Raw genomic sequence first — 16,855 nt, forward strand, 5'->3', positions numbered from 1 at the left:
GCCTATCTTTCCGCTTTTGTTGTGTGCTTTTTAAGTGTCAGAATATATAAATGTATAAGCAGTGTGGTTTGATTTGAGGTTTCACAAGGCGGGACTATACATATCAGCCAATCAGATGCTAGGAAACCTCGTGACTCAAATTTTTGACCAATTGGATTGACTGAGTAATACGGTTCCGCCTATGTGATCAGCTGACGGTCTGTATCTTTATGCTGCTAATTTTGGATGCCATTTCGGGTGGAATGAAGGGTTAACGCGTTATTTTAATACAAACTATGAAGAACAGGAAACTTGGATAGGAAGGAATATATCTTGAACATTGGTGAGGTCAGCATCGGGTACCGTTTCTTTAGCAGCTAAGCGAGTGTAAGCAGTTAGCCAGCTTATCCATTTTACTTCCTCCCTTTACCGAATAGATTTAGCAAGCTATAGTTAGCACATAACATCGAGTGTCTCGGTTTGTGCTGTCACCATTTGTTGCACTGTTAGTCAGACCTGGTTTCATCCCAGTAGTTGACAACTCGTAACCAGTGTTCATCTTAAAATGATACTTCAAACTGGTGCTTTACCTGGGAGGATTGAGCGTGGTGTTACACCCCTCTCATCAGGACCACTTCTCCCTCTGACGAAGCTATACTGTTTTTGTTTTTTTTTTTAACTGTTTTGAAATGGACTGCATTACTTTTCTCTACTTTCTTTCTCTCTATTTTATCTTTGCTTTCTTGTGTGTGTGTGTGTGTGTGTGTGTGTGTGTGTGTGTGTGTGTGTGTTTAATTCTTTTTTTTTTTCTTTTTTCTTTTTTTTTTTAAACAATGTAGCAACAGTGTCCGGTCTGTTGGAAGGATGGAAACTCTCATTCCCACCATCAACCGGTTGCAGGAGGTCTTTCTAACACTGGGGGCGGAGATCATACAGTTACCTCAGATAGTCGTGGTTGGATCTCAGGTAGGCTAGCTAGGACACATCTAAAGTACTGTGCAAAAGTCTGAGCTACCCATGATTTCGTTATATTTTGTTTCCAAGCAGCCAGGCTTTCTTCTAATTTTTAAAGTAGTCTTGAACAATAGTTCTTCAGGTTTTCTGAAGGTCTATCAAAGTTCTTCTTTGGAGACTGCCTACTTTTTACACTCCTTTTCAGTCGAGTCCTTGTACCTGAGCATTTTTACAGAAATGTTTTGTTCATTAAGTTAAATTGTTTATTCCCTAACTCAAAGCCTGAGCAATATAGCAGACAACTAACTTACAGAACATGCTTTAAGTTGTATCTTTGGGCATCTTGTTAGTGAAAAGAATTTATTCCCATTTCTTTATCTGTGAAAAATGCCAAAGTTGACAAAAAGTTCCCAAAAGAGCCGAAAACTTTGTATACATTAAAAAAAAAAAAAAAAATATATATATATATATATATATATATATATATATATATATATATATATATACTGTATATATTTATATATATATAGGCCCACCACCCGCAGGAGGCGCCATAGGGGTCGGGTGCATTGTGTGCCGGGTGGCGGCCAGGAGCGGAGGCCCTGGCGGACTGACCCCCGGCTGCCAAGACTGGCAATAGGGACATGGAATGTCACCTCTCTGGTGGGGAAGGAGCCTGAGTTAGTGCGTGAGGTTGAGAGGTACCGGCTAGATATAGTCGGGCTCACCTCTACGCACGGCTTGGGCTCTGGAACCAGTCTCCTGGAGAGGGGCTGGACTTTGTCTCAGTCTGGAGTTGCCCCTGGTGAGAGGCGGCGGGCTGGGGTGGGTATTCTAATATCCCCTCGGCTTGCTGCTGGTACGTTGGGGTTTTTCCCGGTGGACGAGAGGGTTTGTTCCCTGCGCCTTAGGGTCGGGGAACGGGTCCTGACTGTCATCTGCGCTTATGCGCCGAGTGGCAGTTCGGAGTACCCAGCCTTCTTAGAGTCCCTGGGGGGGGGGGGGGGGGTGCTGGAAGGTGCTCCACCTGGAGACTCTGTTGTCCTGCTGGGAGACTTCAATGCTCACGTGGGTAACGACAGCGAGACCTGGAGGGGCGTGATTGGGAGGAATGGCCTCCCTGATCTGAACCCAAGTGGTGCTTTGTTATTGGACTTCTGTGCTAATCACAGTTTGGCCATAACGAACACCTTGTTCGAACATAAGAGTGTCCATAAGTGCACGTGGCACCAGGACGCTCTAGGCCATAGGTCGATGATCGATTTTGTAATCGTATCACCAGACCTGCAACCATATGTTCTGGACACTCGGGTAAAGAGAGGGGCTGAGCTGTCAACTGATCACCACCTGGTGGTGAGTTGGATCAGGTGGCGGGGGAGGACGCTGGACAGACCTGGTGCACCTAAACGCGTAGTGAGGGTGTGCTGGGAACGACTAGCAGAGGCCCCAGACCGCGAGATCTTCAACGCACACCTCCGGCAGAGCTTCAACAGCATTCCGAGGGAGGCGGGGGACATTGAGTCCGAATGGACCATGTTCAGCGCCTCCTTTGCCGAAGCTGCTGCATTGAGCTGCGGCCGCAAGGTGGTTGGTGCCTGCCGTGGTGGTAATCCCTGAACCAAATGGTGGACACCAGAGGTGAAGGGAGCCACCAGGCTGAAGAAGGAGTCCTATCGGGCTTGGTTAGCCTGTGGGACTCCGGAGGCAGCCGACAGGTATCGACAGGCCAAGCGGAATGCGGCTCGGGCAGTGGCTGAAGCAAAAACTCGGGTGTGGGAGGAGTTCGGAGAGGCCATGGAAAAAGACTTTCGGACTGCCTCGAAGAGGTTCTGGCAAACCGTCAGGCGTCTCAGGAGGGGAAAGCGGTGCTCTACCTGCACTGTGTATAGTGCTGGCGGAGCGCTGCTGACGTCGACTGAGAAAATTGTCAGGCGGTGGAAGGAATACTTCGAGGACCTCCTTAATCCCACTGACACGTCTTCCGAGGAGGAAGCAGAGTCTGGGGATGAGGGGAATGACCCACCAATTTCCGGGGGCGAGGTCACTGAGGCAGTTAAACAACTCCTTGGTGGCAGAGCCCCTGGTGTTGATGAGGTCCGCCCCGAGTTCCTGAAGGCTCTGGACGTTGTAGGGCTGTCCTGGTTGACACGCCTCTGCAATGTTGCGTGGAGATCAGGGGCAGTACCAGTGGATTGGCAGACCGGGGTGGTGGTCCCCATCTTTAAGAAGGGGGACCGGAGGGTGTGTTCCAACTACAGGGGGAACACACCCTGTAGTTGCATAGACTTTCCCTCCCCGGGAAAGTCTATGCCAGGGTGCTGGAAAGGAGAGTTCGTCCGCTAGTCGAACCTCTGATGCAGGAGGAACAATGCGGTTTTCGTCCTGGTCGCGGAACACTGGACCAGCTCTTCATCCTCTCGAGGATACTTGAGGGTGCATGGGAGTTTGCCCAACCAGTCTACATGTGTTTTGTGGACTTGGAGAAGGCATTCAACCGTGTCCCTCGGGGTGTCCTGTGGGAGGTGTTGCGGGAGTATGGGGTGTCTGGCCCATTGCTACGGGCCATTCGATCCCTATACAACCGTTGCAAGAGCTTGGTTCGCATTGCCGGCAATAAGTCGGACTCGTTCCCGGTGGGTGATGGGCTCCGCCAGGGCTGCCCTTTGTCACCGGTTCTCTTCATAATTTTTATGGACAGGATTTCTAGGCGCAGCCAAGTGGCGGAGGGCTTTCGCTTTGGTGGCCTCAGGATCTCATCTCTGATTTTTGCGGATGATGTGGTTCTGTTGGCTTCATCGGGTGAGGGCCTCCAGCTCGCACTGGAGCGGTTCGCAGCCGAGTGTGAAGCAGCGGGAATGAGGATCAGCACCTCCAAATCTGAGGCCATGGTTCTCAGCCGGAAAAGGGTGGAGTGCCCACTCCGGGTCGGGGATGAGGTCCTGCCCCAAGTGGAGGAGTTCAAGTATCTCGGGGTCTTGTTCGCGAGTGATGGGAGAAGGGAGCCGGAGATCGACAGACGGATTGGGGCTGCAGCTGCAGTAATGCAGACACTGCACCGGTCCGTCGTGGTGAAGAGGGAGCTGAGTGTAAAAGCGAAGCTCTCAATTTACCGGTCGATCTACGTCCCTACCCTCACCTATGGCCACGAGCTGTGGGTAGTGACCGAAAGGACGAGATCGCGGATACAAGCGGCGGAAATGAGCTTCCTCCGAAGGGTGGCTGGCATCTCCCTTAGAGATAGGGTGAGAAGTTCGGCCATCCGGGAGGGGCTCAGAGTAGAGCCGCTGCTGCTCCACGTCGAAAGGAGCCAGCTGAGGTGGTTTGGGCATCTGACAAGGATGCCCCCTGGGCGCCTCCTGGGTGAGGTGTTCCAGGCATGTCCCACCGGGAGGAGGCCCCGGGGCAGACCCAGGACACGCTGGAGAGATTATATCTCTCGGCTGGCCTGGGAACGCCTTGGTGTTCCCCCGGATGAGCTGGAGGAGGTGGCTGGGGAGAGGGAGGTCTGGGCCTCTTTGCTTAGGCTGCTGCCCCCGCGACCCGGCCCCGGATAAAGCGGATGAAGATGGATGGATGGATGGATGGATATATATATATATATATATATATATATATATATATATATATATATATACAGCAGATGAAATGTATCTGAAAGTCATGTCCTTAAGAAATAGGAAAAAAAATTCATCAAAGACCTGACACAGAACCTGAGAGATGCATCTGGTCCTTCAGTTGATCCATACACTATTCACTAAAGTCTCATCAGGGTTGTCAGTGGAAGAGTGGCTGTCAAGTAACCATTCCTAAGGAAAGGAAACAAGGAGAAAACACTGAGGTATCCCAGATTACAAACTGGACTGAAAATCAATGGCAGCAGGTTTTATCGTGTGATGAATCCGTATTTGAAACGATTGGTTCAAATCATCTACAGAGATGTCAGGAGGGAGGCACTACAGTGAGTGTCTACTGTAAAACCGTGGACGTTCTATCATGGTTTAGAACTGCATTTTCAGCCAGTGGTCTTATCAAAATTGATTAAATTATGAACACGGAAAAATGCAGTCAGATTTTGATCCTCTATGTAGTGCCATCTGAAAAGCGTCTGATTTGCGGTGGCTTCATTTTTCAGGATGATAATGATCCCAGATACACTGCCAATGCAATAAAAGTTTACCTGGATATACAACACACACAATGGAACACTATCAGGTGTGGAGAGGCCAACCCTCAACATAATTGAAGCAGTGTGGTATCATCTTGACAAAACAAAAGGCAGACAACATCCGTTTGAATGTCCTTCAAGAAGCCTGGAGAACTAATTCTGAAGGCTACTTAAAGAATTGACAAAAAAGTTTGCCCAAGAGAGCTTGAAGTAAAAAGCTCAATGGTGATGCAGTTTTATCAAATTTTTATCTATAACATTCCATCATCTGTCATGTATGCTGTAGCTGAAGCTGTAAACTGTGTTCATGTTATTTTTTTTATTATATTCACAACGGCATATCCACACTGCATGAAAACTTTGCAGATGACTGTATCAGGGTTAAACTGATCTTATCATGTGTCATAACAGAGCAGTGGAAAGAGCTCTGTGTTGGAGAGCCTGGTTGGACGGGATTTCTTGCCTCGAGGATCAGGAATAGTCACAAGACGACCCCTGGTGTTGCAGCTTGTTAATGTCCCCCCAGTGCAGGAGAGGCTGAAGATCGAGAACGGTAAACAAACACAAATCTGTCACTGTTATATTCCTTTAAAAAAACAAAGTCAAGTGTAGGAAGTTAGGGTATGCAGAAGAATGAGGAGAATAGAGTAACAGAAGGTTGTAATTAAAGTGTATACTGCATGTAGTAGTTAACGTGCACCTTTTCTCACTGTTTTTAACTGCTATTCCTTTTATGGTCTTGCTTTGCTAACACTCTCTTTCTTCCTCTTCTCCTTCACTGGCTTTTCAGGAAATGGGATTAAGCAAAATGCCCAAAACAGCTACCCAGGTCTCTCTATACTTGATCTGCATGCACTTGTCTTTGTTTAACTTCATTTCTTTTCTGACATTTTCTTCAGCCTGATATTTCTGCGTCTAGTATGAATACAAGTGGCTTTGTCTTATATTCAAATTAATGCATAATGTCTCTTCAAAGTCTTAGTTTTATCTGTGTTAAAATTCACACTCCTATTTGTTCAGGTGTCAAAGCTGAAGAATGGGGTACATTTCTGCACTGCAAGAATCAGGTTTGTTTATCTTAGGCATTCAAATAATATGTGCACTGCATTGGTTCTGTATTGTGTGCTGGGATTATGTAATTTATGTATGTAATTTTCTCACTCTTTTAATAGATCTTCACAGATTTTCAGGAAATTCGTCGGGAAATTGAAGCAGAGACTGAACGAGGTTCAGGCGACAACAAAGTGAGAAGAACACTTTGATGTGCGCTCAGTAATGCTGCAGGTTCAGCTGTTTCCACTGGATTCATTATTTTCTTTCTCTGTTTTTCATATCCAGGGGATCAGTCCTGAGCCCATATATCTGAAGATTTTCTCTCCAAAAGTTCTTAATCTCACTCTGGTTGATTTACCTGGAATTACTAAGGTAGACTCAGCCTCTTGACAGGGATGCTGACTGGATTTGATTTATGCAAACACAGTGACGTTAGATAATCATTAATAATGATCAAATGTGTGCTGTGGTTAATTTAATGTTGGCCGCATACTGCTGTTGTTGTCTTAGGTTCCTGTTGGGGACCAGCCAAAGGACATCGAGGCTCAAGTGCAAGAGATGATCTTGTCCTTTATCTCCAATCCAAACTGCCTTATCCTCGCAGTGTCCCCTGCCAACTCTGACTTGGCCACATCTGATGCACTAAAATTGGCTCGTGAGGTTGATCCAGATGGTAGGACATTATTTATACAGGGTTGTTTTTTTTTCCTCAGAATTTATCTTAATTTTCTCTCTCTCTCTGTGCTTACTGCATGACGTGCTTCATTTTTAAATTGTTACATAACATGCTTTCATTTTTAAATTATCAAATGCGTCGAAAGAAGTAATTTCATGCTACTGATATAGCCTGTCTTTACAGTTTAAAAACCTTACTGACAGGAAAATGAATGTTCATGTGCTCCCTTTGGCTGTGGTGATAAAGAGAATGATTAAATGGGGGAACCGTTCACCCTGAATGATCTGTGAATGTTGTGTTGGTGTCTGTCAGGCCGTCGAACACTGCTGGTGGTCAGTAAGCTGGACCTGATGGATGCAGGAACCGATGCGCTGGAGGTCCTTCTGGGTCGAGTCATTCCAGTCAGGCTTGGGATTATTGGGGTGGTTAACAGGTTTGGAAGAAACAAACTTGCTTGTTGATCTATAATTAAAAGTATTAATATTCTGATTATCTTACTGAACTCGCTGTTTTCTTCTTGTTGTAGGAGCCAACATGACATAAATACTCAGAAAAGCCTGGAGGACTCAATGAAGGATGAGCAGGCTTTCTTGCAGCGCCACTATCCTTCGCTAGTGTCTCGCGCTGGCTCTCGCTATCTGGCCAAAACTCTCAGCAGGCTGCTCATGCACCACATCCGGGACTGCTTGCCAGACCTCAAAACCCGAGTGACTGTGCTGAGTGCCCAGTACCAGGCAAGACTCAACAGCTACGGACAGCCCGTAGAGGATCACAGTGCCACTCTGCTACAGATAGTCACCAAGTTTGCCAGCGATTATTGCAACACCATTGAGGGAACAGCCAGGCACATACAAACCTCAGAGCTGTGAGTCTGACCACACTCTAGTGGCGTCTAGTGGAGCTTTTGTTTTCTGATTTAGTGAAATGCCTTAACTCTTCTTTTTAACACAGCAGTTGTTGCACAAATCTGCATTTTAACTTACTTTGATGAGCGTCCCAAAACGTTGATTCTGTTCATCTGGACGTAGCGTTTTCAGTGAGAGAAACATTTCGTCGCTCACTCAAGTGACTTCTTCAGTCTCAGCTGATTGCAGGTTTCCCCAATCTTTTAAACAGGACATTTGCATAATGACTGAAGCTAGCCCACTAACGAGCAATGGCCTATGAGGTCAGTTTCTTGATCATTAATATGAAATTGTTATGAACATTGATCAACAGCCACTGATCAAAGACCATTGGTCAATGACAGCTGATCAATGGCCATGAGTACTATTCACAGAGAGGTGGGGAATGGCTTCAATCACAGCACTGTAAGATGGTGAAACGTGAAAAATATACCATTAGGCCCCCTCCTCAGCCTTCTTGATATGATGTTCTTCTGCTTTCCTGGCCACTGTATCTGTGGCGATGCTGTTCGCTCTTTGTCGTACCGTCCTGATGACACACAGTTTGTGCTCCAGTGGGTGATGAGAGTCAAACCTTAAATACTTTACGTTACCCATCAACTTTTAAATGTCCCCCCTTAATGATGGAAATCTCACAGTCTAAGAAGGCGGTCATTTTTCATAACCTCCATGGTAAACTTGATGTGTTTCTCCACCAAGTTAATCTGATCAGTGAATTGTGGTACGTCCTGAGGTTTGATTTTCAACCAGGTGTCATCCACATACCTGTACCAACGACTTGGGGGTGTTCCAGGGTAGGATAACAGAGCCCCGTTTTCCACTTCTTCCATGTACAAGTTGGCCACAGTGGGTGAAACTGGGGAACCTATGGCACACCCATGTTTCTGCCTGTAGTACTGACACTTGTATTTGAAATATGTGGAATGAAGACACAGTTCCACAAACACACTCGGTCGGTGCTGAGCGTTGTCCTATTGCTGAGGTTGGGGTCATCCTGTAATCTCTTACGAACTACCTGCACTGCTTCAGTGACTGGAACACAAGTGAAGAGAAACGTAACATCATATGAGACCATTGTTTCATCTGCCTCCATAATGACATCTCTAAGCTTCTCAACAAAATTCAAAGTGTTCTGGATGTAGCGTTTAGAGCTGCCTATCAACGGGTTGAGGATCAAAGCCAGAAACTGATATTATACGTGACTGAATTGATCGTGCAGACAATTGGTCTTAAAGGTACACCCTGTTTTTGTATCTTTGGTAAACCATACAGACTTGGTGTAGCTTCCCCTGGATGTAGCCTGTGGCATGAGGTCTGGTCAGCAGCATCGTCTTAATCTAAGTGCTTCAGACAATCTATCACCCTCTTCCTGTAACCACTACCTGGGTCTTGTTGTAGGGGTTCATAAGTATTTTTGTCAGTGAGCAGTGACAAAATTTTTCACGACAGTCCTTCTGGTTGAGTGAAACCGTGCACCTACCCTTGTCGACAGAAGAATGATTACATTGTTTTCCAGATGAACAGAATCCACTTTTTGGGATTTGCTAACCTGGATGATTGAGACTGCATCGAGACATTTGACGAGCGTCATGAGAGTAATGTCCTCGTGCTAATGAAGGTGTAAACTAAAGTGGTATCAGCATCTTCCGTTGGCACATTCCACTCTTCAGCTCTTACCACTTGATGATTAATTCATTAAAATACATGGGGAGCAAATATTGACCCTTTTTGGTTGACTGCATTTAATCTTGGCACAGCGAGCGTTGCTGACACGCAGGACTGAGACACAGCACTTATGTCACAGCTTTCACCTTTCTCTTCTTTCTGCAGCTGTGGAGGTGCTCGGATCTGTTACATATTCCACGAGACCTTTGGCCGGACCTTGCAGTCTATCGACCCCCTGGCAGGCCTGACTGATCTCGATATCCTCACTGCTATCCGTAATGCTACTGTAAGCTTCTCGCTTCTGTTTGTGTAGCTCTACTAAATCCTAATTCTAGTCAAGTCTGGAGCTGGTGTGTATTTGTGTTTGTGTGTATGATATTTGCCCTGCAGGGCCCACGGCCAGCACTTTTTGTGCCCGAGGTGTCCTTTGAGCTGCTGGTGAAGCGGCAAATTAAGCGTCTAGAGGAGCCCAGTCTGCGCTGCGTGGAGCTGGTTCATGAAGAGCTGCAGCGGATCATCCAGCACTGTTCCTCCTTCAGTACACAGGTGGGACCACAGATCATATTGCACTTTACACATGGTTGAATAAAGAAAATAGTGCCGCAGTAATTATTACAGAACCGTGTTAAAAAACAGCGTGTCTTTGCATTTTTAAGGAGCTTCTTCGATTTCCCAAGCTGCACGATTCCATTGTGGAAGTAGTGACTGGATTATTGAGGAAACGCTTGCCGATTACTAATGAAATGGTAATCCACAGCTTAAGCAAGATCATTATTTTTATATTAATTATATTAGTCATCCCACTGGATGCTTTTTTTGCTTTTTTTTTTTACTTTCAGGTCCATCATTTAGTAGCAATAGAGCTTGCCTACATCAACACAAAGCATCCAGACTTCACGGATGCGGCGCAGGTCTCTGCATCTGTCAACAGTCAGCAGGTAGTAGTTTGTTTCTCACTGCAGATACTTTTTTTCTGCTTGGCTAAACAGCAGACACTATGCTCTTTAAAAACTGAAGCGTAATTCATAATTAAATATTAAAACCACTTTTAGAGTTTTTAGTGGAATCCCAGCCTAAAAAAACCTGTCTTTTACCCTCTGAGTTGCTTGTTTTCAGGCAGAGGCTCTTGACGGAGGGAAGCGCTGGAAGAACGAGAAGGTCACGGAAGAAAAAGCTGCAGCTGCAGGCTTTGGGAGCCCCAGCAAAGGCCAGGCCATTAACCTCCTTGACACCGTGAGTAGTGGGATTAGCAGTATGACAAAGCACTGAAGTCATTGCAGATGGTCAGTATTAATATTTTGCTTGGCCCTTCTCTCTGTCAGGCTGTGCCAGTGTCCCGAAAGCTGAGCTCGAGGGAGCAGAGGGACTGTGAGGTCATCCAGCGTCTCATCAAGAGCTACTTCCTCATTGTCCGCAAGAGCATTCAAGACAGGTTTGACTGGCACAAATCCAGAGCACCCCAGGGGACCCTACTTCCCCTTTACATCACGTTCAAAGCTCAGTTGTTGCTGTTGAGTAGTTCAAATTTGGTGCAAACATTCAGTTAGAATAAAGTTGGTCAAAAGTGACATGACCTTACTGAACTCGCAATAATTCATGTGGTAATTATGTTGTCTCTTATAGGACAAAATGATTAATTGAGATCAAAGTTCAGCTTTGCTGTGACAGCATTCTGTAAAACCACTTCTCTGGTTATTATTCAGGAGCTTAAAGGCTTTTATACACTGGACATGTAAATTGTTCAAATGTTATGAGCGTTAAAAATATTTTTTGGGCCGGCAGCATAACTTCGCTGACCAATCAGACCATTGCATTTTCCAACAAGTGCACTGTAAGTCCGTGAGTCGTTTGGTGCCGGGCCGCGAGAGTTGAGGCTCGGGTGTAAAATTTATGGTTTTTGTGGTTTTTATCGTTAACTCGGTTTCCCTGGGTCTTATGTTACTCTCAATGTTGTTGGCGCATTTCAGAAGGACGCTGCTAATAAATTTACACAACTACACAGTGGATTCGTGTTTATTATTATATTTACAAAATACCACAGTTTTTGTCTTGGTCATTTTATTTTGTTGAGTTTATCTGCAACACCTTAAAGGCTGGTCCGTGAAAATATTTTCTGAAATTAAATTGGTCTGTGGCGCAAAAAATGTTGGGGACCGCTGTGTTAGACGACAAGTTTGGATCCAAAAACTTTGGAAAATTCTTTGTGTTTTCCGAAAGCACTCCGTGTGGCCTTAACTCTTAGATAAAAAAGTAGATTATATATCTTGGCCATTTCTGAATTGATGATACTGATCAGTGGTTAACCAAATATCTTTAGAGACTTTTACATCGGTAACACAAAAATCTGAAGGCTGTCTGTCTATCTGACACATTAAAACACTGAGCCTGAACTTTAAATAGTTAACACGCAGCCCCGTCACTGTCCATTTCATACCATCAAACATGACATTGCTAAATCCTCCCTCAAGGTCTGAGAGTACAACTGTGACCACTATGGTTCCCGCGGAGCTGTATTTTGGTGCAGAAGGAGCTCATGCTGATGGATTTCTGCCTGATGATGCTTAATGCGAGTGCTTGTACGATCTGTGTTCAGAGAGCAGTTTCTGATTTATTCCTTAGGGGAAATGTTCCCTGACTGAAAGTCTGGGTGAAGTGTTCGCTCGTTTATAAAATGTTGTCTGCTCCGGTTATATTAAAGTAATGATCCAGTATAAGTCCATTTACTTGCATTTGCCTGCATGGACTGGTTTTAGCTATGGACAGGGGTGGGCTTGGCTCCAACAGGCAGTTTAGCCACTCAGTCAAAAGTTCAGAAAAGTGTGTTCAGGCTTCCTGAACGACAGGCTTACAAGTCTAAATGTCAGCTCAGGTGTAACATTTGTAGCTGTATTTGTTCAGGTGAGACGTATCGTGATGCTCTTCTTCTCCCAACACCTTTAATGTTAGATCAGTGCTGATATGTATTGGTCAGATGAAAATGTTGTTTTTTAATGAAATCCATCAGATTTTTCCCTCATTTGCATCTTTTCTGCCTGGCCGCAGGGCACCGAGAGCAAGCGTGCCACTGCGTGCGTGTATTAACTTCACAATTAGATGTGCCTGATGGTGCTGTCAGTGTGGCTCGGGGTTAGCAGCTTTAACCTTTTATCTTATCAGTTGTTACTTAGATAAAAGAGCTGCATTGAAAGAGCAGTCTAACTACATGAACAAAGGCTTCTTATATAATGAGAGCTTTTATTTTTCCTCTAAAAAAGATGAAGGGGTTATCTTTACATGTAAACTAGAGGGTGACACATTTAGTGAGGACATTAGATTTGGTCTCTGTGGATATTAACTCATGCACTGTTTTCCCTACTTTTACTTCAATTACTGTAAGGGGGTTAAATATATCAGCATTTGCAATAAGAGTTTTTGTTCTGGGTGTTTTTTTTTGTTTATTTTGTATGTGTCTGTCTTAACTGTGTTGCTCTATTAGAGAGTAAGTGTGCAGATGTTGATTCCTGCAGTGATGTCTGTTCTCATACAGCTGCTACATACATACAAATCAGTGTTTCTTAATATTAGTTTAGTTTATTTTTTTAATATGAGATTAAGCACAAAATAAATCAGCAGTAATGATCTGAACAGGGACTCAGCTCTAACTCTGGAGTCCCTCGCCCTAGTTTCTAGTCAGATTACAACTTTCTTGGTTGGTGGAAGCATGCAAATTCAGAATAGTACCCTAGTGTCGGTCTGTGTGTCTACAGTGTGCCCAAGACAGTGATGCATTTCCTGGTGAACTACGTGAAAGAACATCTGCAGAGTGAGCTGGTGGGTCAGCTTTATAAACAGCCACTGCTCCAGGAGCTGCTCATTGAGTCACAGGACACAGCACAGCAGCGGACTGAGGTTGCTCAAATGCTTGAGGTAAAATTGGATGATGCAATTTGTTCTCTGAATGGGTTCTGAACATCGTGGAACAGCTAGTTGTTTTCTTTTTCTTTTTTTTCTTTTATCTGCGGTCTTAATGCCAGCAATTTAACCAGCCTGCCTTTCTTTCTTTCTTTTTTCTTTCTTTCTATCTTTTTTTCTTTCTTGCTTTCTCAGGCACTTAAAAAAGCCAATAACATCATCTCTGAGATCCGGGAGACTCATCTTTGGTAGCCAGAGGAATGCAACAACTTCTCTTGTGTCAAAGGAGAGCTCTGAGAGTTTGAGGGTGTATGTGAGTTTTCGGCAGTCTGTGTTAATGTGTGGCAGTACCACTGTTTTCTCACGGACCAGTGACCATAGCACATTCAGATCTACTTTTTTTTCCTCTCTGGCGGTTGCACTGAACAGCATACCGGAGCTGTTGCTTTTCACTGTGAATGCTGAGAGAGAGAGAGAGAGATCAATCACACTCAGGCTGAAAGTGTTATTTAACAGGTAGAATGTGACAAGCATAGCCGCGAACAAACATTTCCTGCAATACTTTGTGTGAAAACCTTTGATGGGTCATAAGTTTGTTTTATTTTTTTTGTAATGTATGTTGTGTATGGAGTATTTATTTTCTCTGTGTTTATTTTTTTTTATAAATTTGAAATGTGTTCACACTGCACAGCTCCATGCTTTCCAGGCACTGGCTTCCTCTGAGCCCACTTTAGCAGGTGCTAAAACTATGTTAGATTAGATTTCCTGACTTTAATCTCCTTTGTTGGAGTGTTCAGCAGATATAGAAATAAAGTGAAAGTCAAATCAATGCAGACTGCAATGCAACACTAAAGACAGGCTGCAGTCATTTAAAGAAATTACAGGTTGACTGCGGATTGTTTTTCCAGCTCCGATGCTAATCAATATCAGGTTTATTTTCCAGTCTCGTTTGCATATGAGCCTATTTTTACTGCCTGCTGTAAACATTCCAGTTTTGGTTGAGCAAACCAAACATGCCCAACATATCCTTCCCTCTGTTTGTGTACGATTTTTAGAAGACTGCCACATTGAGCTGGACAGCTTTAGTATAAAGTGTGTATGCACCATAGTGTTAGTCAATTCTTACACTTGAAGTGTGTTTTTATTTTATTTTTTAACCATTAAAAGAGTACGCTTGTTATATTTCAGATCCACATGATAGTACTGAAATTTCCTGTAGCTTTGTTTCCTTCCCCACAAAACCAATTATCCACTTGTTTCCACTGTTAATGATACAGAGATATAAGCTTGTTCGTATTACTGACCCTTTCCAGCCGCTCAGATAAACTGCCTCCAGGCAAGCGAGACAATTAGAAATGTAGATGAATCCTGCCTGCAGTTGTTTTTTTGTTACATTCCCAACCATAAACCTCAGTCTTAATTTACCCTGACTCATTTGCCCCTGTGCCAGTCACTGTTTCATTATGTAATATTCATTAATATGTAAAATAATGCATCTCTTCCCGGCTTTCCTCCCCCATTCTCAGGCTCAGATAATAGCCAAAACTAATGTTATCCTAAGTATTAGACTTTTTCAGGAAGACCTGCTTTAAACAGAAAGTTCGCCCCTGATCAAATATACATGTTCCCCTCCTCGACCTGCAGTGCTGTTTGTCTACTGGATTGTTTTGGTATGAAAGAAGACGGCTCCTACATGACACAGGGCAACCAGAGGTAACTCGAGTCAGAGTTTTCAGGGTCCCCGAAGGTGCCTCTCTTTTTCACCTGGCTAGATTGCTACGGTAACTGATGCTGAACACATGACCCGGTCAGGAGCATGATCTGATCAGTTTCCTTTTAGGATCAGGTGGAAGGACAGTGTTTACACTAATTATTTTATTTTCAGTTTGCTTTCAGTGAAAAGTTGTTCCTCGCTGAAGGAATATGTTTTGTATATGCAACTTTTTGAAGCCGTACTTTACTAACGCACTGAAGCCCAGCTATAAAGCTGCAGCAGCACAAAGTGTATGTCGCATTGTGACAGGAATTTGCATACATTCGGTTGGTGATGGAGAACTTCTGTGGTCCTAATCTGCTGCTAAGTCTCTTTGCACTGCTGGAAATACAGCTAATAGAGTACAAATTAGAAAATGAATTGTTTACATTTGTAGACTATATAATTAATAATTTCACTTTAAGCTGGCGACAAGTGATATCCACAGCTCTTTTATGTACACACCTGTGATGTTTAAGTATATCAGGTTTAAAGTTTATGAGCTCTAACATACAGCTGTCACATTAGAAATAAACAGCAGCACCGAGACCCACCAAATGATAAAATAAGTATATTGGAAGGCACTTCAGGCTGCTCCCTTATTTCCCGAGAGGTCGTCAGAGTGGATGAAACTGTGTGTTTGATTTGGCACTGGATGCCTTTCCTGACACGACCCTCACATTTTATCCAGGCTTGTGACCCTCACAGGCTGGGTTCCCAGAATTGAACCGAGGATCTATAGGCGAGTGTGTTTACCACTCAGTGTGATTTTGATGATTATGAGTTCATATGATATATATATATATCGTCATTACTTTCTCCTCTTATTTGCAGCAACATCGTTACCATTATATTTTACTGCTGTATCTATCTGTCTGTGTTAGGCATGTGACAGACTAGCTAGGGTGTACTCTCCCTCTCATTATATCACAGCTGGGATAGGCTCCAGTGCCCCTGCAAACCTGAACTGGATAAGTAGAAGAAGATGGATGGATGGATATATGTACTAGCACCACGTCAGATAATGTCACTGTCTGAAATATGAGGTGCTGAGTTGATGTATTTTAAGGAAAAAGAGTCAAATGATGCAGTCACTAACTGATGCTGTGATACCCGTTATCACCAGCTGTTTTTAGGGTTTCTTTTTGTTTGCTTTTTAACCAGTTAATGCAAAGAAAGCTTGGCTGAGTTGAACTTGCTTGATTTTTAGGTACCTTCAGCACCGCAAAGTGAGAGCTGTCTAGCCCACTTCTGCTCAAGAGATGGCATCAAATTTCTCCAAAACTGTGCAATTCACTCCAAAATAATCCAAACAGATAAACTGTACTTGAGGCCAGAGGGAAACGTGTACACTTTGGGTGTGAAATTTCTCATTAAGGGTACTATTAAACAGTAATTCTGTCTTCACTGTGTTTTTCTGAAAGCCCTGTATACGGTTGCATGTATGGTTCAGTATGCATGTGTCAAGGTATGGATGAATGTATATTTTGTATTATTTAAATGTATATTAAGATCATGTGTCAACTGCCTCATGAGTTCTTGCCTGCCAATATTTGTGATAAATGTTGACTAAATGTCATTTGGAGGGTCTCATTAAACCCTATCAAATGATCCCATGCAGTGAAGTGTGTGTGTCTGGTGTCATAGACAACATGCAGCTCCAACAGTTTTCGTAAGATGTGTTTGTTTGGTTTTTTGTTGTTTGTCCCTCACAGAGCTCTAGCAGTAGATGTGATTGGATTCACTCCTCTTCTTCACTATATTGATCTCGAGCGACTGAAAAAGTCTTTCTTACAGATGTCTCTGTCACAGTT

At 44.0% G+C, this 16,855-nt stretch overlaps 1 protein-coding gene across 4 annotated transcripts; it reads left to right on the forward strand.

Moving 5' to 3' along the window:
* The first annotated feature begins 115 nt into the window (after positions 1 to 115).
* Positions 116 to 13,612, forward strand: LOC146507011 (dynamin-1-like protein). 4 transcript variants are annotated; one of them, XM_085178890.1, is made up of 18 exons: positions 116 to 366; positions 819 to 945; positions 5,510 to 5,651; positions 5,889 to 5,927; positions 6,119 to 6,165; positions 6,271 to 6,342; positions 6,437 to 6,523; positions 6,662 to 6,824; positions 7,140 to 7,260; positions 7,354 to 7,692; positions 9,563 to 9,683; positions 9,788 to 9,943; positions 10,054 to 10,143; positions 10,237 to 10,335; positions 10,514 to 10,630; positions 10,720 to 10,829; positions 13,144 to 13,303; positions 13,484 to 13,612. In XM_085178890.1, exons 2-18 carry the CDS (start codon positions 844 to 846, stop codon positions 13,538 to 13,540), a joined length of 2,022 nt encoding a protein of 673 aa, XP_085035016.1. In that variant the 5' UTR covers positions 116 to 366; positions 819 to 843; the 3' UTR covers positions 13,541 to 13,612. The 4 variants fall into 4 exon arrangements, with proteins under 4 accessions (XP_085035016.1, XP_085035014.1, XP_085035015.1 ...); XM_085178888.1 differs by having other exon boundaries at positions 116 to 327; XM_085178889.1 differs by having other exon boundaries at positions 116 to 322.
* Positions 13,613 to 16,855: the final 3,243 nt, after the last annotated feature.

The sequence above is a fragment of the Neolamprologus multifasciatus genome, chromosome 12 (genome assembly GCF_963576455.1).
Source record: "Neolamprologus multifasciatus chromosome 12, fNeoMul1.2, whole genome shotgun sequence".
NCBI lineage: Eukaryota > Metazoa > Chordata > Actinopteri > Cichliformes > Cichlidae > Neolamprologus > Neolamprologus multifasciatus.